Source organism: Clarias gariepinus, chromosome 21 (assembly GCF_024256425.1).
Source record: "Clarias gariepinus isolate MV-2021 ecotype Netherlands chromosome 21, CGAR_prim_01v2, whole genome shotgun sequence".
In the NCBI taxonomy this organism is placed as follows: domain Eukaryota; kingdom Metazoa; phylum Chordata; class Actinopteri; order Siluriformes; family Clariidae; genus Clarias; species Clarias gariepinus.
In genome coordinates, this window is record NC_071120.1 from 11,043,680 (window position 1) to 11,065,709 (window position 22,030).

Sequence of the window (22,030 nt, forward strand, 5' to 3'; positions counted from 1 at the left end):
TGAGCACACTGAGGATAAAAATAATGCGGGTATAGGTAAATGATTTCTGCGTTATTTAACCCTTGTGACTATAGCTGCATAAATCAGATTTAAAACACTGATGCCTACCTACAAAGCCAAAAACCTACCTTAAAGCTTTTCACACAAACTCTACTGCACCATGCTCCCACCGGTCCCACAGTTTAGCCTTGCTCATGTAGACAAGACGAGATTAAACACTTTTGTTTTGGCACAGCTGAGTCAATGACGCTCTACATACTGTAGGACTAATGAACTACTGCTTTCTGAAGAATTACATCAACAGTTTGCATGTTTTTTTAACAACATGCAAACTAGTAGAACAAGTAGAGAGATGCAATTATAGATGGAGCCTTTCTGTAAGTTGATCTGAATAAGCTCCCCGCCCGCCACATGCTGTAAACGTACTAAACATCATCCCACTATTTGATGTTACCCAAAACAGGTCAGGTTCTCCCAGATATAAATTTAAAAATTTTTTGCTTTAATGTCATTCTTACTCTTCTAGTGATCCTTGCTGATGGCACAACTTGGGCAGGTTGTCTAAGTTTGGGCAACAGTCAGTCCAAGGTCTTGCCTTTATCCATTCGTAAGTCCATTACAAGTAACCTTCAATTTTTAGGTGACACTAGGTTTCCTCATAAAAGTTCAAGCCTTCTCATTTATAAGTAAGATGGCTTTATGGAGACATCAAGAACAGGTTTGTGCTACGGCCCCGCACATTAGACGACATCATCACATATAGCTAAAGTGAACTAGTAACGGAAGTACCTGCTGCCGCAGGCCTTTATTTAGCATAAACAGAATTAATGTTTGTTAATTTTTTAACAAATCCCCGATTTCCAATTTTATTACAATTGGTGAGCAAAAAAACAAAAAAACAAAACAAATGTAAAGTGACTATACTGTATATTTGTTCATTCAGCTTGGGTAGGCACTTTATCCTGGTCAGGGTCACTCGGAAAGAATGCGAGATTTGACTTGCACACATTTAATTCACACGGTAATTAAATGTAACCTATTCACCTACAAGATCATGTTTAGGAAGAAACTGGGGATCTCTGGTCAGGATTACAGCACTCCAGTTGAAGAGAGACTGTAGCGAGCTGGAGTTGTGAAGGGACAACACTTCCTGCATGCCAGTTTACTGAAATTTTATATTAACGGCAAATGTGTGGAGTCCTTTAATTTATGAATGGAGAGACTGCCGCTTAAGCAGCTAATTGTAAAAGTCAAACGAGATATTTTATTTTTTTATATTTTTTTTGAATCCCTCAAAACAGCTTGACCATGGCCTTCAAAGATTTAGGAATAAAACAAGTTCAGGACAAACCCTGTAAAAATCTAGACTTAAAAATAATTTAGTGTTAAAAAAAATAATAAATCGCAAACGCATACCAGTAATGATGGCCAATGGGAAAGAAACTCGTAGAGACCCGACTGCAAGTATAGTTTTACCAGACTGTTAGAAACGTGGGTCTAAGAGGACAAAAAAAAAAAAAGGAGATTCTGTTTTTATAAAACTGTACATTACATAAAATACTAGTCTAAACCATCGCTTACAAAAGTTGCCATCTGTGGATTTATAAAAGCACAAGCAAATTAAATGACCCTTGGTTTTTGAGGTCAAATTCAGTAATGTAGGAGAAAAAGACAGGATTTTGTATAAAATCTGCAAAACAAGGATGGCCAGGATTTTGACATCAGACTGGACAGAAGGTGTTCAACAATAACCTCTTAGGATCATCCTGCAAAAAAAAAAAAAAAAAAAGAGGAGTTCTTTTTCACAGAAAGTATTCTCTACTCGTACGTAGAGACAATTCGAACTCAGGAAGTCAGCTTCTTGTTTTTCGCCTGATTTCGAGGAGATTCTTTAAGCAAGCCTCGAATCCTCAGGTAAACCCCAGTCGCCTCAGCGACCTCCGTGAACTCTGGTGTGTCCTCAAAAGGGATTATACCCTCTGCGAACTTGCTTCGGTGTGGAACGCCTGTTATTTTCTTTACAGCAGATTCTTCGTCGTTTTCGTCTACTTGTGCGTCCGACACGGGTTCGCTCTTTTCTTCAGGAGTTTCGTTAACTCTGCTCTGTTCGAGGTCGGAATCACTACCCTGAGTAACCTCGTCCAGAACTATAAGCTCATCAAGCGACTGTCCCCCTGTGTCCTCATTAAGAGAGTCACTCACATGACCGTTGTTGCTTTTGTCCTCGTCGGCACCACTTACAGGTACTTCGACAAGTGAAGCAGGTGTGCTTGAAAGTTCCTGGTCGGGCTCAGAGGGCTCCTCTGCCTTCGACTCGGATTCTTGCACGCCCTGATCCCCCTCCGGTAACGGAGATGACGGGGGCGAGGCTACGCCAGGTGTGCTGGTGGAGTCACTGTTGCCGTTATCTGCACTCTCGAGCTCCGCCCACAGCAGCCGCTGCTGCTCCTCCAGCTCCTCCAAGGTTAGTCCATCCTCCGACTCCTCCCCACCGGCTCCGCCCCGCCCCGGTAGAACCGGAGATCCTGGGTGTGTAGGAGGTGTTGGAGGGGGTGTGCCTTTAGGGAGAGGCGGTGGGGTGGGCGTGACTGGAGGTGTCCCCAGGGGTAAGGGTGGAGGTGTGCTTATGCGTGGAGAGTCTGGAGGTAGTGGAGGCTGAAACTGGAAATCGTCAAATCGGTCTCGTACAGGAGTGTCAAGATCTGTCGACACACACAAAAAAAATAAAATAAAAAACTAAAAAAAAAAACACGGTTTACACACCCAATGTAGTAAAGCAAACTGGTTACACACAAACATCAGTTTAAACAAAACTACACCGATTACTGAAATTTAAATTATTTATTTATAAAAACTTTTACTAATCATTAAACTTTGCAAGATTTAAACGACGCTGCCATACCCGAGTCTGTGTCCATATCTGAGCTCCCGCAAGCGTCAGAGTTCGTGCGCCGCTTCTTGGTCTGCTGTGGTGTCATTTGCGAGTCGTGGCACCTTTTCATAGACATGGACTCGGGCTGCTGACAAAAAAAAAAAGAGGTCAAGATTAACACACAAATATGAATTAAAAATCCTCATCTAGAAACTGAAATGAAATGGGTTTTACCGCTGGATACATATCTGACAACTGAGCAGCAAACGTTGCCTTCCAGTGTTGAGGCTGCATCGGGATGGAACCAAATGACCGATAATCCTGGAAAATAAAACACATTTAAAAACTTTTTTTTTTTTTTTTTTTACATTTGACCATCTTGCTTCATTCTATGATTTTATTTAGTGTGGTCCACCGTCACAGCCTCATCATGGCGAATTGTTATCCGTTGAGCTTTAGGGTCACCAAGAGCTTACGGCCCCAGTGAGAGATCAGCCTAGAGTTTAGTACTGATGGGAATTACCAGTCACCTCCTGTTTAATCACGATACCTCAGTTAAAATTGCGATTCTATAAATATCCCAATTCAATATTATATTTTCCCTGTTTTTGTTACATTTTTTAACCTGTAGCGAGTATTTAACTGTAGCCTGTTCCTTATAACATTAGTTCTCTCAGTTAAAAACCAAGCGAAGCATCTAAACACGTACGTCTGTCCTCCGCCATGATTATTAGTCCTAAACAAACTTGGAAAATAATTAATTCCTAACACGTGTAATGAAAATGTGTAAATAGTTAAAAGTGCACTATTTGCAGGATTTCAAAGAAAATGTGAAGTTTTACCTTCTTAAACTTTAAATGCCTCCAAAGTCACTAAACTCAACTTGACGGTGAGCGCACAGACGCACATGCAGCTTCTAACACGGACATGCAGTGTTTTGTGACCAGTGTGTGCTTTGTAAGCGTGTGAAATGAGTGGCTTTGAGACTAATTTACTCTCAGAGTTTGGGGACAAAGGCAGATTGAGGAATTTTAACATGCGCAAGTTTTGATAATGTACCACCATAAAAATCTGTTTCTGTTGTTTCACTCAGACTGCGTACAGAATCGGTTACGTCTGAGGCTGAACAGCTGATCAAACTAAAAACCAAACAATTCTGGTAATTGGAAGATCGACAGGTTTAGCTATCTTACAAACATATTAATCGTTTCTTTTTGTTTTTTTATCGATTTCGGAGGATTACCAAACTAAAGATTTGCAATTTATAACTGAATCCGTCATCCCCCCCCCTCCCACCGATCACCCACCTCTACTGACTAGTGACCTTTATTAAACTACTACAATATAGAACACACACACACACACTTTACGAAAAGCCACCCAACACGACTGTACACTTACATCTCTAACACCGGAGGGCGCCGACACGTTAAAACCGGGGAAATCCACTAGCTTTGAGACATCATAGCATACAGTTTGATTAGGGCCGTTTGAGTCCTCCTCTCCTGAGGCTTAGAAGAAATATTGCACAAAAAGTTTATTTCATCATCTGTGGGTCATCCCGCATATACATTATATTCTCAATATAATTAGATTTTTTTTCTTCTTACTTTTACCATCATAGAGCGTCAGGCCCGAGTTTTCCATCTCTGCTTCTTTTAACCAGCCGGGCGGGTAGCCAAGCTCTCTCATACGATAAATAAACGGTGGAAGTGTGTTAGCAACAATGCCGAGGGCATCCTGAAGATCCTTACTGCAAAACATACGACAATATGTATAAAGCGCACACTATAGTTATTCTAGATTACTTATAAAAGTGCCTGTCAGTGCTATAAGCTGCATAATGACAGAAAAAGAAACAGAAATTCTGAGAATCAACCAAATCAAATGTCGAATCTTATTTCAACTTATTTCTTACTCTCAGACACAGAGTAAAAAAAAAAAAAAATGCTTGGTGTGTTTCGTCTTTTTAGTAAAATGTAGTTATTAGTGACCTCACGATTCCCGGCTTGTACTTGGAGAAGCGCTCCTCCACCTCCTCCACATGGTAGCGCTGGTTACTCAGAATGTTGCCCTGGTTAACCTGCGCAAACTCTTTCCTCTTTGCATTGATCCGTCCCATGTCTTTGGGCTGCATAAAAAAAAAAAAAAATTAAAATTAAAAAATGCACAATTAGTTTAAAAAAAAATATAAAAAATTCATAATTATCCATCTATTTAAACCAATCATTACAACCGCCACCATCTTTAAAATGATTACCTTTGGACAGTCTCGTAGCTGGTGGTCATCAGCATCACAGTTAAAGCAGCACGGTTTAGGTCTGGAAAAGATCATTGTGTGAAACTTGGTGTGCGTTACTGTTTCTATAGAAACAGCCAATGCACTTCAATGGCAATAAACCCATCACACTAACATAGAGATGTGGAATTTTTGGTGCTTTCCATAAGCAGGTGTTTGTTCAATATTTAATTAAAGAGTCTCCAGTGTCGGTGCATCCGGGGAACGACAAAAATCCACAACAATGACCAACTAGAAACTGATATAAACTCTGATATGGTCATAAGAGGAATGAAACACTCGGGGACGTAACCGTAACTCCATGTGCTATTCCTTATATTTCACCCTCCACAAAGAACAACCTTCTCACAAAGGAGGATTTAAAAAATAATAATAATAAAAAAAATAATAATAAAACACATATGCCTGGTTGGCACCTTCTTAGGAGGAAACCCAAACAGACATGACACACAGTAACCTGAGCTCAGGATCGAAACACGAACCATGAAGCTGTGAGGTAGTGATGCTGCCCGCTCGATATTTACATTTACATTTAGGCATTTGGCAGACGCTCTTATCCAGAGCAACTTACAAAAAGTGCTTTAATGTTTACATAATTGGATACATACTATTTAGTATTCAGAATGATCGGCCATGACCGGTGATCAGTGTTACATATTCAGAACCGATCGTTCACACACTACAGAGTAGCGCGACACACAAAAAGTTTTTGGGAGTTTAAATCTCACAGCCACCCTACACAGCCATGAGTCTTGGGAGCAGGGAGAAGGGGTGGCAGCATACCTGAACTCTAACAGCAACATTGTTTATTATAAACATACTAAGGAATGGTCAGTTAAAGAAAAGTAATAAGAATCTTCGTACGCAGTTAAATCGTAATTAGCAAGTCAGACTTTTAAAAAAATATATGTATTAATTAATTTGAAATCGGTATCAGGCAAGAAAATTGCTACTGGTGCATCTCTACTCCCCGCTGCACGACCTAGTGGTTACACTACAGTTACTGCACTTTAATATACAGTAAAATCTTGAATTGCGAGCGGTTTGCAAGACAGGCAAAAATTTGTAATAAATTTTAACTTGATAAATGAGCGAGGTCTTTAGTAACACCTTGAGTACTATGTATTCGCTTTGTCTGCCGAGTGTAATGTGATCACAACTGAGCCAGTGGTTCTTCTCTCTCTTGCTCTGTGGAATTGTGGGTAATTGTTTCCCATTTCTTAGTGTGCGTGCGTCACTCATATAGTCAACATCCGTGTGTGTGTGTGTGTGTGTGTGTGTGTACTGTTTACTATAACATTGTGACCATGTGTGCGCGCGCAGAAAGCATATTTTTTTTCTTTTGTGTCCAAGTGTAGTGACTGTTCTTTAGTAACTGTCCTGCAGCAATGGCCTCCATGAAAAAAATTAAAAGTTAAAAAGGCTGAGATGAATCTGTTTAACAACAATGCAACATCACATTTCTGTCAAATCCTCAAAAGGAGGCAAAAGCAAGAGAGGTTCCATGTTAAAGTCGCACAAAAAGAAAATATTTCATGAAGCCTACAGAGAACAGTATTTTCCATTAGAGTGAGTGTGTGTGTGTGCGCGTGTGTGTGTGTGTGAGTGAGAGAGAGAGAGTGAAACGTCGTCCTACACAATAACCGCGCTCTCCTCCTCCTCTCACATCTCGCTTACTCCAGCCATGATTCTTTTTAAAAGGTAAAGTGCAGGTTAATTTGCTTTATTTTTACATGAATATTTTTAGGTTGTGGAATAACCAGAGTTTCCATTATTTCTTATGGAAGAAATTCGCTTTGATATACGAGTGTTTTGGATTACAAGCACGTTTCCAAAACAAACTATGCTCACAATCCAGGGTTTAACTGTAATTCTATCAGTCTCTTCAATTATCTTATTAGTAACTAAAAGACAGACAAACTCTGCATGAAACAACCACCTCAACTGGAATAATCCAATACACCAGGGAAAACAGTTATCTCCACATTGTTCATAGAAATCCTGATGCCAAAGCAGCTGTGCCACATCTGGCCAACAGCATTCCATACCTCTTCTCCTTGATCTGCACTTCCTGCCCCTCCAGCGCCATGATCTGGGCAAACACTTGCTGATACCTTGTAAAGATGTCATTCAGGAAGGCACACATGTACGTTTAAGAGGTATAAATAAGTGACTTAAATTTATTTTTTATTTTTTAAACAGTGCACACACAGAGGTTAGTCAAATCAAGCATGAAATAAGTGTGTATACAAACATGATGTTAAGGATACTTGGGAACGTCCCATCCATCTGTCAACTGAGGATTCTCATTGAGAAGGGGCTGACCGAGTTTATCCAGACAGAAGGTGGTGAAGTAAAGCACGCTCCCCACCACCTGCACAACAACCAGAGGCAGAGACTTTTTTTTTTATTTTTTATCAAAAAAGCACAAAAAAAAAAGTGTGTGAGTGTATGTGTTGAACTCTCACACAAAATGCATCTCGAACATGTTTTTCTGTTGGTGCTGCATTTGTTTCTTGGGTTTCCTCCATGACAAAACTTGAGTTCTGGAAACAAATCACGTGCAAAAAATAAAATTAAAATTACAAATACAACTTTAAATTACATTATTCTACTTTTTTCACTGTGCTATTATTTATTTATAATCATTATCATATTTATTATAACTTGCGGGCAATACCAAGCACCCTACACTGCTTCTACAGAATTTAAGAGTTCAAGTTCTTGTTCAGTTCACCAGCTGGTGTGCAGATCTCCAAAAAAGCAGACAAACATACAAACAAATTTCTTCGAGGAGAAATTGTTACTACACATTAACCTGGAGAGAGGTTTAAACCATTTCCAAATTATTTGGAGTTCAACGTACTACAGTGAGAAAGATTAGTTGCCAGTCTTCTCAGAAGTGGACGTCCCAGCACATTCACTCCCCGGTCAGACCATGTAATTAATGCTCAGAGAATTACCTAATTCATTCTTTTTTTTAAAGCTACCTTACATCTCAGACTCTACAGGTGTGGCTGCAAAACAGCTTTGGGCTTGTTTTGCAGCCACAGGACTTGGGCACCTTGCAGTCACTGAGTTAAACATGATCTCTTCTGTAAGCTTGCTCAAAATTACCTAGTCAAAATCCAGACCTTAATGCTTTAGCAGGACTTTAAAAGGGCTGTGCATAAGCGAATTCCCAAAAACCTCAATGAACTAAAGCGATGTTATATATTGAAGAATAAACGAAAAATTACTTGAGTCTGATAAAGTTGTACATGAAATGATTACTTCAAGGTATTGCTTCTAAAGGTGGATCTACAAGTTCACAAATTCTTGGGGGGGGGTATTATTTGCTGCTAATAACAATAATAATAATAATAATAATAACAACAAATTTCATTTATAATGCACTATATATTTAAAGCAAATCTTAAAGTGCTACAAATTAATTCGACCAAAAAGCTTTAATAAAAAGACCAGATTTAAAAGCATCGACAGTCTGTCGCATCCTCAGATACTCTGGGTGAGCATTCCACAGTCTAGGTGCAGCTGAACAATAATATTTAACTTTACCATGGATGAGATTTAAAGATTAGTTCAGGCTCTAAACATCATACTAGGTTCCAGGGCAGTACCGAGACTGATTTCTTACCCAAAGCTGCAGGACCTGAGGATCGTACCTGTGGTTGTGGGTGTAAAGCCGACGCATCCTGGACATTATTCTGCTGGTGGTGCTGAATCAGACTGAGGATGTGGTCCTCAATCTCCTGCCGGCACTGTCTGAACAGCAGGTTCACACACAAACCACAGAGCGGAAACATTTTCATCACTATTCAAAGAAGCATAAAAATGAATAAAAGTGACGCTTACTTTGAGATGTTGTTGTTTCCGAAAAGAATCTGACAGAGGGGACCATCAAGTTTTGAATTGACCACGTTAATACCCCTGGAACAGAGTTCACAAGAGCGCATTTACAATCGCAGAGCGCAGTCGTACAATCATAAAATATTTTTGGGAAAAAAAAATTAATAAATTAAAAAATTTAAAAAAGGTTATGGCAGTATACATGAAGATTTAAAAAATAAAAAAATTAAAATAAATAAATAAATAAAAAAACCTACTTAGGACGACTCAGGAAATTTAACTTTCTCTTCAGTTCCTCATGTGAACAAGTAATTAAGGAGAAAACAGAACAATCCTGAAAGCCAATGAATGAAGAAATAAATTTTTCCCCAGTCATGTCATATGGCAGGATTTATACATTCTTTCACATATACACCTATTCTAGCCCTTGTTCTAGCCCTCATCCTCGAACCAGGCTCACCGTCGGTGTTGTTGATCTGACACACATGTGGCTGAACAGAGAGATCACTATGATCTTGAATGTAGAGTAAAACTTTTGCTGGTTGTGTTGTCTTTTCGATACTCTGCCTCTCCGTTTAAGGCTACCGTCTCCCCAGTCACTGCTGTGCAGGTGCGAAAGTGTTTATTTGTAATTTTGAATTTGAAGGAAGAGCATCGTGCAGCAAATTTTATAATTTTTTTTTCCCCTCGTGATCCAAGGGTGTACCTGGTGCCGAAACAACTCACAGAAGAGCATAAACGTAAGCGTTTGGACATCTTCAAACACATTTTGAATGGATACCTTTAGGAAAGTCAAAGTTTTTTTTTTTTTTTTTTTTTTTTTTACAAACTGAGAGTGAGCGGCAGAGTATGGAACAGTGATATCCTTAATCACCTTTCAAGAAAAATGTTTAAAAGTCAAATATTAGCTGAAAAATTCATTAATCCTTACAGTTTTCTGTAAATCTCAAAGGCCAGTATCGGGACAATATCAGGAAAAAGGTTCAGCAATCAACAGCGCTCGTTAGCTGAAAAGGACCGCTATCCGAGTGTGTTGTGATCTCGCATGACGATGCACGTCCCCACACTTCTGCCCACAATGACTTCATTTTGAGGTGTAAAAACGTCCTCCCTATAGTCCTCATATCGCTCTATCAGACTTTCACCTGTTCGTTCCCCTGAAAGCAGCCGTAGAAGGACAAACACTTACTTCTGATGAAGAAGTAGCTCAGCCTAAAAAATGATTTAATCAGGAAATACGAAAACAGTTGTCGACAGATGGACAAAAATAACGAGAGTTTGTTGAAAAATGATGCAATTTCATTCAAATAAATACTACAGCCAGAGTGCTGAACATTCCCCCCCCCACCTTGGTATATTACTAGTATAAGATGTATTTGTTTTGGAAGCCAACAAACTGTGTCTGACATGACCTGAGGTCAGATTTAGTATTTAATGTTTAATTTAAGAGGGAGGTGAAGGAGATGAGCTGTCACTTTAATTCCCAGGCTGTAGTGAAGCTGTGAAGAGGAAACGAAATCGAAAGTCGTTCTTGATCAGGTCCTTATGGTGCGAGATTTACTTAGTGTTAGTAATATTTGTATTAACTTAAAGGTTAGAGATAAAGGATGAAGGCAGAGACGAAGAATCGGGTAAATGATGAGGATGACTGAATCAGGACGGAAGCGCAGCTCTCTCTCTCTCTCTCTCTCTCTCTCTCTCGCCGTGTCAGATATTTGAACTAAAGCGAAGTAAGAAAGCTGACAAGCAATGCTTCACGTGCACATTCTCTCCTCTTAATATTTTTAAATATAAAACGAACACTAAGCATAACGCCTCTCGCGCGCGCTCTCTCTCTCTCTCTCTCTCTCTCTCTCACTTCACTAGCTTAGCATAGCATAGCCCTAGCTTTTGAAGGATATTCTCCGCCTTGAGTCGCCTCACGGCGTCCTCCCGCTCCTCCAGCCTCTCGTGCAGGTCCGCAGCTCCGTCCTCCTCGTCGTCCTCTTCGGTAAACCTAATGTGCGTGGCGACAGGAGCGTCCGCTTCGAACTGCTCGAACAGCTCACTGTCTCCGAAATCCACCTCCATGTTTGTTAGGGTTCGAGTGAGCCCGCACGGGGTCAAAGGGCAATACAAAGGCGCGCGCGTGCCCTGATTGGCTGGGCGAGTTCCCTGCCCGGGCCGCGTCCCAAATCGCAACGCTGGGCACGCGAACACACCGGAAGTGTCGCTCCTCACCAAGTTCACCAGCAGGCCAGCGATGTAGCTCACCATCTCTACACAGTTGTACAAAAACAGCCTTATAGAAGACATTAGAACCCGTGCTGCTACTGCTGTTGCTGCTGACCCTTTCCACGGAAATGTAGCTCCTGACTATTTGTTTCGTCATTAGATGACCTCATTGATGTAATTTACATATTAACTGAGTCGTCATGGTTACTCGCATACAGTATCAATACATGCCAATGGTTTTGAGAGTGTCACCGATATTAATTTTTACAAAGACTGACACAGGACTGATGGTAGTGCTCACCAACAATCAGAATCAGGTATTTAAAGAGGAAATGACTTTACGCTCCAGTCCTCAGCAGTCCAATCCCTGTACCTTTTGCAGAATATCAGTCTGTCCCAGATATTTTTCCTGAAGAGACGTGGCTTCTTTGCTGCCCTACTTGAAATGTATGTAGGTGAGCGCTACCATCAGTCCTGTGTCATGTCAACTGTAAAGCATCCTGAGACCATTCATGTGTGTGGTTGCCTCTCAGCCTAGAGAGAGTGGGCTCACTCACAATTCTGCCTAAGAACACAGCCATGAATAAAGAATGGTACAAAAACTTCTCCCAGCCATCCAATTACAGTTTGGTGATGAACAAAGCCTTTTCCAGCATGATGGAGCACCTTGCCATAAGGCAATACTGATAACTAAGTGGCTGTGGGAACAAAATATCTACATTTTGGGTCCATGTCCAGGAAACTCCCCAAATCTTAATATCATTGAGTACTTGTGGTCAGTCCTCAAGAGGTGGGGACAAACAAAACCCCACAAATTCTGACAAACCCCATGCATTGATTATGAAGGTATGGGCTGATGGGCATCGGTCAGGATGTGGCCCAGAAGTTGATTGACAGCCATGCCAGGGCGAGTTGCAGAAGAAGAAGGGTCAACCCTGCGAATAATGACACTTTGCATAAACTTAATGTAATTGTCAATATAAGCCTTTGACCCTTATAAAATGCTTCTAATTATACCTTTAGTATGATTAGTAACAACTGACAAAAAGATCTAAAATTACTGAAGCAGCAGACTTTGTGAAGATTAATATTTGTGTCATTCTTAAATGTATTAGCCACAGCTGTCCATTATTGTTTTAGGATTATGTAATGTGACTATTTATATGTTTATAGAGCAGATATAAAGTAAATGGTTATTGATGGAGTCATTAAGAAGTGAGTATATTAAAGGAAAAAACTTTGGGTAGGACAATCATTAGTTTTTAGTAAGTAATTATGCAACATTTAGCATAAATGGTAAAAAATATATTTAAAAAAATGTTAAAGTTTCTAAACAGTGACCAAATCTAAAGTCAAAACCACTTAACTGGTAACAGTTAACTTATTCACCAGAACTGGGATTACCCTTGACTATTACAATGTCTAGATCAAATTCATTAAGTCGCTTTAAAGATCAAAGCTTTTTACAGAGAGAGACACTGTGAACTGAACGTAAGCTTTTAATAATAATAATAATAATAATACAAAAGAGGAGTATGGTAGTTCATGAGCCCTCTGACGGTCTATTGTTTGGTGTTTCCCAAGAGATGATGGGTAACCTGCTGCTTGGTGACAACTTCTATAAACAAAAGTGTGTTAGAAACTTAAACTGAATTGTAATTTTACCTTAAACACTGTCATTTAATACACTTTACCTGTAGGTGGCAGTATCTTAAAGGGATTGAATACAAAAATGTCCAAATAGCACAGTTAAGTAATCATTCATTCATCACACTGCTTATACTGTGACCATATACTGGCTGACCATGATATTAAGTCATATAGTCTCACATTAAGTAATAATCCTCAGATATTGATTCACATTGAATTGAATAGAGAGAAAGTAATTAGGTTGAGTGTATGATGTGTTTGTGTGTTTACAGACCTCTAGCTCTTTCTTTTATACCACACAAACTTTGTGTCATTGGTCACTAATCGTTCAGTGTGTGCTTAGTGTATTTATTTCCATTGCTCTTCCAATTTTTGAGAACGTAATCAGTTTTGTCCATATTTGTTACATGGTACAATACATGGTTTTTCACATACACCTTCTCAGTAACTGTGTTTAATGTGTCAGTACTATGGGTGTTTTATCACCATGGCCTTAAATAAATGAACACAAAATATAAGCTACCCTGGTGATATGGACTTGTGCTGATATGTTAAAGACTTGAGAAAGACTAGGTGATTTTTTTTTTCTTTAATAAGTGGACCATGTCCATAACAATCTCAGAGTCAGGTTTTTGGCTGACTGGAGTTGAACCCCAATGTGTTCTTCTGCTCTTGCAGCTGATCCCCCTTTAGGTTTGATATTGTGTGCATACTGAGATGCTTTTGTGCTCACTAAGTGAGTGTCTCAAAAATGTTTGGCCATTTTCCTCAGAAATCAGTTGTTTCGAGGTGTTATATTGTTAGAGTTAGTTAAAGATACACCTTGGAAAGGAGAGGTAAAGCTTTTGTTCATCAATTTCAGTTGATGTTTGTAAATGTTGTCTGCTTCTTTTGTGAACTCATTAATTCATGCATTCTTTCATTCATTTTCTATTCTGCATATCCTATACAAGGAGTCTATCTTCAGAAAACTTTAGGCACAAAGCGGGATACAGCTTGGATAAGGTGCCGATCCATCACAGGGCACACACCCTTCATACTCACATACAGTACTATGGGGCAAGTTTGGGAATACCAATCAACCTAATCTGTATGATTTTGCACTGTCTCCGAAATACCTAAATAAAAAAAACCTTATACATATATTAAAAAGTTTATGTTTTTTCTTTTAATTTATATATAAACTTGCTTAATTCTGAGTAGGTGATGACCTGGATGTTAACTTATTAATGCTGGTTGTGACCCAGAACTTTTGAATCTACCTACATTAGAGTGTTAGCCTTCACTCCCCCTGGCCACCCATGACCCTGTCACCAATTCACCAAATTACTTTCCTCGGATTATTTTGCAGACCAGGAACATCCCACAAGAGCTCTCTCTCTCTCTCTCTCTCTGGCAGACACGTGTAACAATACGTAGGAAGAAATGTGCAATTTTCTAGCTATCAGCAAGAGGGCGCTGTTAAAACAAACTGGATGCAAAGTTTCCGGGGAAAAAGAAAGCGTTGAAGAAGAAGTCGCAACCCAAGAAAACAAACGGAACCGGATTGAGGAAGCGTGCAGCGTTTGGTGCAGCTGTTTCATTGTATTTTTTGCCTTTCTGTTGTGTTTATATCACCTCTGTGTTTGCTTTTTAAACAGCGAAGGTTCAACTGAAACGTTATTTTATTTACCCGCTCCGCCATACAGTGTGCATTTAAAATAAGGACGTTATTAACTTTAACTTCCAGGATCAGACTTTAACAGAACAGATCTGGAATCAGTTTATAAACACCAGGATATAGAAACTAACAATCTGCTGTACTATTGGCAAAGTCTGGAGTTTAAAGTTGTTGTTTTCTCCTTAAAAGACCTGGAGGGTGAAGTGACCCAGAAGTTCAGGATCTGTCAGATAAAATATGGCTCCATTGTAAATCATATTTATATATTATAATACATATAATATATATATATATAATCGTATGCATTATATTATATTTTAATTGTGTGCCAGTTTCTCAAGACAATTCCGTCATAATTTCCTTATGCATAATTTAATTATTTCTAATAGTTATTCCAAAATATTCCTGACAGTAACCCAGGAAAGAATCCATTAAATAATACCTATACAGTAATGGCCAGTAAGTCTGTCTCAGTCACCAACTTCCCATACTGGGAAACCAGCAAAAGGAGAATTCGATACTTGTATCTAGTTGGTGATGATTCCTTTCAGCTGACCAAACCGAGCACAAATGAGGTAAAAGTGTTGTTGTTGTTTTTTTTAACAAAATACATATCACTTTGTAAACGTTGTGTACAATTACCAGCTTTGTTTGCTAAGGAGCCAATAATCCAGTTAATGTCTTTATTCACTAAGGAGCCAGCAATCCCTCTCTTCCTCGGAGCTGATCTCTTCCTAAACACGGACGTCCGCACTGAGAACCATCCCAGATACCATGCCAAGTTTGCAAAAAAAGGCCTCGCAACCAAACTGGCTTTCTCCTCAGGTGTCACGTCTCTGAGATAATTTAAACAGCCCGAACCTGTGAAGTGTTCAGGTGGATTTTGCTATTAATGAGATACTGTTATTGTGATCTGCAGACTTTAGGTTCCAGGGTTTACGAGTTCCTTGTTCCAGTAATAGTTTGTGGTTCTACTGTGTTCATGGGGTTTTTCGAGTGGCCTTTGAGCTCTACAGCAAACACGAGCAGCTGTCAGTCTTGGAGTCGTTTCAGGTAGTGTACACGTTTAATGAATTGGTTAAATCGCCAGGTTCATTTATAGTATACATGCACTGATCACTTTATTAGGAACGCCTGCAGCTCTAGATATCTAAGAAAGAAAAAGATATCCAAAATTAATAATAATTAAATATAAATAAATTAATAATAATAAAAAAGAGAGAACCTACATCTGACCAAAAGAATCAACCCCAGATCATAGCCCTGCCCCCTAAGGCTTGTATCTGTACACTAGGCATGATGGGTGCGTTGCTTCATCTGCCTCTCTTCTTCAGCTCTTTTTTTCACACTCCATTCATTGTGCTCCCTAGCAAACTGAAGGTACTCACGTGCCACATCCAGGCCTGATTACTGCCAAATGTGTTGAATCAAGAAATCACTTTAATAAAGCCTGTCTGACAAAAAGGAAAGTAAAATTTAAGTTTTGGTGTGGTCTGGACTCTGAGATGAGATCAAATGCTGTGGTATGACTTTAAACAGGCAGTTCTTGCTCGAAAACCCTCCAGTGTGTCTGAATGAAAACAATTCTGCAATAAAGAGTGGGCCAAAATTCCTTTACAGCGATGTGAAAGACTCATTGTCAGTTATCTCAAACACTTGACTGCAGGGAATTAATGAATAGAATTATCATTTAAAACTGTATTTTGTATTAACTTAGATCAGAAAAGTGCTTTGAAGTTTGTCATTGCATAGATCCTTACACTGTTAATAAATAACAAGTGATAAGCTAAACCAGAAAAAGATTAACATGTAGATGTCTTCATAACATTCCTTTTGTTAATTCTATGTTCAATCAAAACTGGATGAGAGATAAAAGGATATCTTGTTCTTGCAAGTCTTATACTGAAACGTCTGGTAGAATTCACACACTGCAGCTGAAAAGATATCATGTCAGATAAATATGTAGCCACAACTAAATTAGGCCTAGAGTTGATTACAAAGCTGCAGTTTCACCTCAAGGAATAAAATGTTCACTGATTGTCATCTAGTTTACAAAATTGTATTGTAGCAGCGCCTTTGATTTGGGAAATCACAGATCTCCACGTAATATATTTCAAAATGGTACCATAGTGACTCATTCATTCGGCAGAATCCCATCTAAGCTTAGTAATTTAGCATTTATCATTTAATAGCTTATCTAGGTTTAAATTTCACCTACATATTTTTTCCCCCCTTTTTTCTAAATCTGTGTGTGATAGCCGGGGAAAACGTTTCCCACGGTAACCATTTGACATTTTTGGAAAATGCAGACGTTGCTCAAACTGAAAATGGTTTTGCGTGTCTGCTATTTATTGATTTGGATTTAATCCAGTGTAATAAATATGATGTATGTTTTAGATATGCAGATCTGTGCCAAAGTCTAAAGCATTTTCACAACTACGTTTTTAGATGATTTATTTGTAATCTAGTATTGAGGAATAGTTCTCCAGGATTCCTGAAGGACTTTCTCAGACCCTCATTTTCAGTCCAGTCCCTGTCCAGTTTTAGAGGAGTATCTTTTGTTTGTTAAGCCACACAGTGACCTCGAATCATTCAAGCATAAAAAAAATTCAAGGAATGAACCATAGAGAAACAAGAGCAGATGATCAGGCTGGTGATTAGTATACTGCTGATGCTAAATGCTGAGTGGTTGGAACAGATGAGAGGGGAAATAGGGTCGCTGCTGAGGTTGTTACATAAGCAACCAGTTTTAACCAGCATCTTTAGGCACTTTGCAGCCTGTTGCAGGAAAACATTTGTTTGCTTTCTTAAACTTAATCCACGTTGTTTCATTTAATATGAAGAAATGAGGACTGGCTCAAGACTATTGCACAGTCCTGTGTCCATGAAAATTCTATTGACCTATGTGTATACTGACAGGGTAAAAGTCGCGCACACTAATAATTCTCTTGACTGCCTTCATCTTTAATTACGGCGTGCAATGTGGTGGCCAGTTCATTTGTGAAAATTATTCCTTATGCTCCAGGAATCACTTTTGGAATATTTTTGTTCCATCAGGGAAGGAAAAACTCCACTTATACTCCACTTGTGATAACCTGGTCATTCAGTACATTCAGGTCACGACATTTATTGCCACATTATGTTGCTGAACCTAGACCTGCCCAACTGACCTTTCTTCAATGCTTTATGCTCCCTAGCAAACCAAACCCTTTTTTCTGATTAATCTCACTAATAAGTGGTTTTCCTATGGGCACACAGATCCCAATCATGTCACATTGTGTGCGTATAAATGCTCTTACTTTAACTATTAAACATAAATATAAACAGTTTTTTTCTTTCTTTAAAACTTTAAAACAGACAGAAAATCTGTAGGAATAGAGATTTTTAGCATTTTTTTAGAATCGTATGTGTTTTCTCAGAATCTTTATTCCACCTTATTTCTCTTTTTAGGATTTGTGGAAATCTCGGATCAACGATGATCAACTGCACTTCATATACAACATTGGAATCCAGTTAGACGAGGAACCATCAAACACCAGTGATCAAGAGGAACCAATGAGGTTAAATAATTTATCTAGTGATATTTCTGTATCTACTGAGGACCAGTTAAACTGTCAGGACGCAATGGAAGATTTGGAGGAAGTGATCTTAGACTCAACATCAGGCCAAGCTGGTAATTCCTCTTCTGCAGACCATGATTACTGCTCCCTAGATGAACCAGTTGAGTCTAAGCACCACGGTGTACTAACAGAGAGGCTTTATAGCATAGCAAACAAAGTGAACTGCACATCAACTGTAGACAGGAACCAAGAGGTGACCATGGTGAAACTTCTGGACTATGTTGAATATTGGATTGATGGACAGTTAGATGAAGCGAAACTGTCAGAAGCTGTGATGGTCTTGCTTCAAACTCACCGTCAGGGCTACTCCATCTACTCCAGTCCTTTACTACAGACTGTGGCTAGCTGGCTGGGGCGACGGTTCCATGAGGCCAACAGCACTGTGAGTGACCAGGTGGAAGGATTTAAGATGAGAAATATCGAGCACATTAAAGACCTGCCTCCAGCAGAAGATCTAGCAAACGAGCTCTTCCCTGAAGCCATGAGGGACCTGCTGATACACTGGATGGGCCTCAGTGAAGAAGCAGCAACATGGAAAAGGCTTAGTGAATATCCCATAGTTTTGCTAATACTGGAGTTTGCCAACCACAACCTCATCACTGGAGTGGCTCACGTCTTGTATTCCAGTCTCATATGCAGGTAGAGAGATGTTTCAATTCCTGGAAGTGTTTACTAGGTTCTACCAAGTCTGAGCTGTCACACATTACTGTCTGATGAAGGATATCAAGACGGAGATTTTTGAAGATGTTAACAGCTCTTACGTTTGTGCTTGAGTTGCGGTGCTGTGGCGGGAAGCGTGACCAGGAACGCCATCTTTCCCACCATGAGAGCAGGCTCAGTGATGAGCTCTTCTTGCACTTGCTTGGACTTGTGTATCTGTGAAGTGATCTTCACTAGTATTATACTATATGTGTTACGGTATTTCACTGTATGACTAATACTTTGTGGACCATGACATGTATATACAGGTCCTCCTTAAACAGTTGACACAAAGATAGAAGCAAGCATTTTTACAGATTGTGTTCGTATGCTGTCACAATCTAGTTTCTTCTCAGTCGAACTATGTTTAACAAGTATACAGTATATGTTCACAAACTTATTAAATTATTGAATGCATTTAGTTTGATGAGGTTTTTATTTAAGGTGACCCACATGTCTGCTCACGTGCTGATTGTATCAACGTTTTAGCAAATTCTGATTAAATCCGAATACTGATCATACTTATTTTCCTGCATTTTCATATCACATTACGATATGACTTTGGTGTATTTATGCCCCTGACCAAACAAGCCTTTGAACTGTTCTTTCTTTAAAAAGAAAGTCAAGATTAACATCAGTAATAATTAAACTCATTACAACCCAATCATCAAATAATCATTTAATTATCCCTTTGACTAGAACCCAAGTCCCAGCTAAAGAAAATCAGATCCATAGAATGATGCTGCCACCACCATGCTTTAACGTGTTATTTGACCTTGCACTTTTTTAGGAATTATGCACAAAAAGTTCTACTTTTGTGTTATCAGACCAAAACATTTTTGTCACATGGGCTGGGGTGACTTTTAGGCATGCTTGATTTTAATTTTTTGCTTAAAATGATTGGGGCATTTACCCAATGAGTGGCATTCAAGTCAAACCTGGGAACCTTGTGCAGAATAAAAGAACGCAGTTATGAGAGTAAGAACTCCCCTTATTTCTCTTTATAATCCCCTGCTACACTAATGGACTACGCTAAAAGTTTATCTTAAACAAACAGGAATCACAATAAACTTTTAAGTAACTGGTGCAACCATGGCAAGAAAACAGAAGATGCACAAGGCATGACAAATGACTTTTGCACCCAATGGTAACAGCAGGAATAAAAGAACAGACAAAACAAAAGATATACAATGTAAGAACAAATAGCAGATTACTTAATAATAAAAAAAGTGAAATGAAATCGATATAAGATGTATATAAAGAGGCGGAGTGGTTAGCTCGATTCCCGTTTCTGTGTGCATGTAGTTTGCATGTTCTCCCCATGCTGGGTGGGTTTCCTCCGAGTACTCCGGTTTCCTCCCACAGTCCAAAGATATGCAGATTAGGTTAATTGGCGTTCCCAAATTTCTCGTAGTGTGTGTGCTGCGATGGACTGGCACCATGTCCAGGGTGTACCCCGCCTCGTGCCCTAAGTCTCCTGGGATAGGCTCCAGGCCCCATGTGACCCTGCATACAGGACAAATTGGTATAGATGATGAGTGAGTAAGTGATAAAGATATAAAGGGGTGGCACTGTGCAGGTCCCCCTTGTACCACCAAAACAGCTCTGATTTATCGTGTCAAGGACTCTGAAGCTGTGTTCGTGGTCTTTAAGTCCTGTAAATTGTGAAGTGGGCCCTCCAGGACATGCTACACATGCCCAATCTAATTGAGATTTGGAGGCCAAGTCAATACTTTGAACAGTCAATGTTCCTTAAACTATTCTTGAAGTACCTTTGTAATGTGGATGGAGGCCACTACTCTTGGTCAGCAACAAAGTTTAGGTGGGTGATACGTGTCAAAGTAACACCAATTTAAATGTCAATACCCAAGGTTTCTCAGGAGAACACTGCCAAGGAGCATCACACTGCCTTTACCGGCTTGCCTTCTTCCCATAGTACATATACCCATGCCATCTCTTCGTAGACGTCAGACCGGTCCACTTTCTTCCATTGCTCCATGGCCAGCTGGAATGCACTGTATGTTCAATCCCAATCAGTCTTGGGTGCCCATGGATTATCTTTATTTAGCCAGTTTGATGCCCTTTCTTGATGAGAAAAAAAACAGAATGCCTGGAGAGAGACACCCACCAAGCACAAAAACAAACTCCATGCACACAGACCTGTGGCAGAAATATGACTTTTCAATTACTGCCACTTCTTGACAGGTTTCACTAGAACACTAGCATCTATCAGAGGGTTTCATGTTCTGGCTGGTTGGTGTTCAAGAACAAGGACTCGGTAGTCTAGAATTGAAGGGAAAATGAGAAAAAGGTTTTGTCCTCAGTAAGTGATAAGCATGCTCCACTGGTCAGGTTACTGGTTTAAGAACAATCTATTTCTGTTTTAAGAAGCTTTAGTATTGCTTTTGGGTCATTATCCATCCGTGCTCTGTACACTTCAGAATTCATCCAGCTACTTTTATCCTCAGTAAACCGTTCTATTGGGAACCATACGAACTCAGCAATAACACTGTTACCATCATGTTCGTAGAGGTATTCTTTGGAACACAAGCCTTCCCTTTGCTTCTCTTCTCCCATCATTCTGATGTTAACAAGTTAATAGTGTTGTCATCTGTTTTAAGAATCATGTTCCAGGAAGCAGGCTTTGTTTTTTATTGATCTCTACCGAAGTCTAATCTGGCCTTTCTGTTTTTGCGTGGTTTACATGGCGAGGTAAAGCCCCTGTATTTACATTCAGGAAAGTGTTTCTTGATGGTTGACTTTGACTATGATATGCCTGCCTCCTCCAGAGTGCTCTTGGCCCAGTAAGATATTCTGTAGTGGTTGTTCTCTACAAGAAAAAAGATGTCTGATTATCCACTCTAAGATCATCTACCTCCACACCTTTTGATTTTACTTTAATCGTCACCAAAAGCCAAGTGCTAGAATCTGAATGCGTTTTTGGTTACCAGTAGTGCAAAGAGTACTTAAAAAGCAAACCTAATTTGAAATGACGAAGTAAGAGACACACTGAAATGTTCCTAAAACATTTTAAACTTTTAAAGCAGCGCAACAATTGTTTATTACCCCACCCACAAATTAAGGTATGTGATATGAAACAACCTCTGCTCTTCATAAGTGGCAACAAGTTTTTGTGTTACTTTCTTGCCATGTGTGTGTAAAGCCAA

At 39.4% G+C, this 22,030-nt stretch overlaps 2 protein-coding genes across 4 annotated transcripts; one reads left to right on the forward strand and one right to left on the reverse strand.

The window, feature by feature from the left end:
* Positions 1 to 1,241: 1,241 nt before the first annotated feature.
* zcchc8 (zinc finger, CCHC domain containing 8) lies at positions 1,242 to 11,310 on the reverse strand. 3 transcript variants are annotated; one of them, XM_053481425.1, is made up of 14 exons: positions 10,920 to 11,310; positions 9,278 to 9,318; positions 9,027 to 9,101; positions 8,837 to 8,936; positions 7,640 to 7,717; positions 7,442 to 7,545; positions 7,220 to 7,285; positions 5,133 to 5,193; positions 4,867 to 5,003; positions 4,489 to 4,625; positions 4,274 to 4,383; positions 3,107 to 3,193; positions 2,903 to 3,020; positions 1,242 to 2,702 (listed from the first exon to the last, which is right to left on the reverse strand). In XM_053481425.1, the coding sequence occupies exons 1-14, from the start codon at positions 11,274 to 11,276 to the stop codon at positions 1,846 to 1,848; spliced, it is 2,328 nt and encodes a 775-aa protein (XP_053337400.1). In that variant the 5' UTR covers positions 11,277 to 11,310; the 3' UTR covers positions 1,242 to 1,845. The 3 variants fall into 3 exon arrangements, with proteins under 3 accessions (XP_053337400.1, XP_053337399.1, XP_053337398.1); XM_053481424.1 differs by having other exon boundaries at positions 2,903 to 3,017; positions 4,483 to 4,625; positions 10,920 to 11,308; XM_053481423.1 differs by having other exon boundaries at positions 4,483 to 4,625; positions 10,920 to 11,308.
* Positions 11,311 to 14,173: 2,863 nt separating this feature from the next.
* On the forward strand, positions 14,174 to 20,033 carry si:ch211-110p13.9 (uncharacterized protein LOC562347 homolog). Its single transcript, XM_053480527.1, has 4 exons — positions 14,174 to 15,119; positions 15,240 to 15,369; positions 15,464 to 15,597; positions 17,995 to 20,033. Exons 1-4 carry the CDS (start codon positions 14,997 to 14,999, stop codon positions 18,805 to 18,807), a joined length of 1,200 nt encoding a protein of 399 aa, XP_053336502.1. The 5' UTR covers positions 14,174 to 14,996; the 3' UTR covers positions 18,808 to 20,033.
* Positions 20,034 to 22,030: the final 1,997 nt, after the last annotated feature.

Coding starts and splice junctions, on each gene's coding strand:
- zcchc8 (XM_053481423.1), bottom strand. CDS start 11,276: ATGGTGAGCTACATCGCTGGCCTGCTGGTGAACTTGGTGAGGAGCGAC. Junction 5,194..7,219: donor GTGCAGATCAAGGAGAAGAG/GTATGGAATGCT, acceptor GATCTTTTCCAG/ACCTAAACCGTGCTGCTTTA. Junction 2,703..2,902: donor AGATATGGACACAGACTCGG/GTATGGCAGCGT, acceptor GTGTGTCGACAG/ATCTTGACACTCCTGTACGA.
- si:ch211-110p13.9 (XM_053480527.1), top strand. CDS start 14,997: ATGGCCAGTAAGTCTGTCTCAGTCACCAACTTCCCATACTGGGAAACC. Junction 15,120..15,239: donor CCAAACCGAGCACAAATGAG/GTAAAAGTGTTG, acceptor TTATTCACTAAG/GAGCCAGCAATCCCTCTCTT. Junction 15,598..17,994: donor CAGTCTTGGAGTCGTTTCAG/GTAGTGTACACG, acceptor TTCTCTTTTTAG/GATTTGTGGAAATCTCGGAT.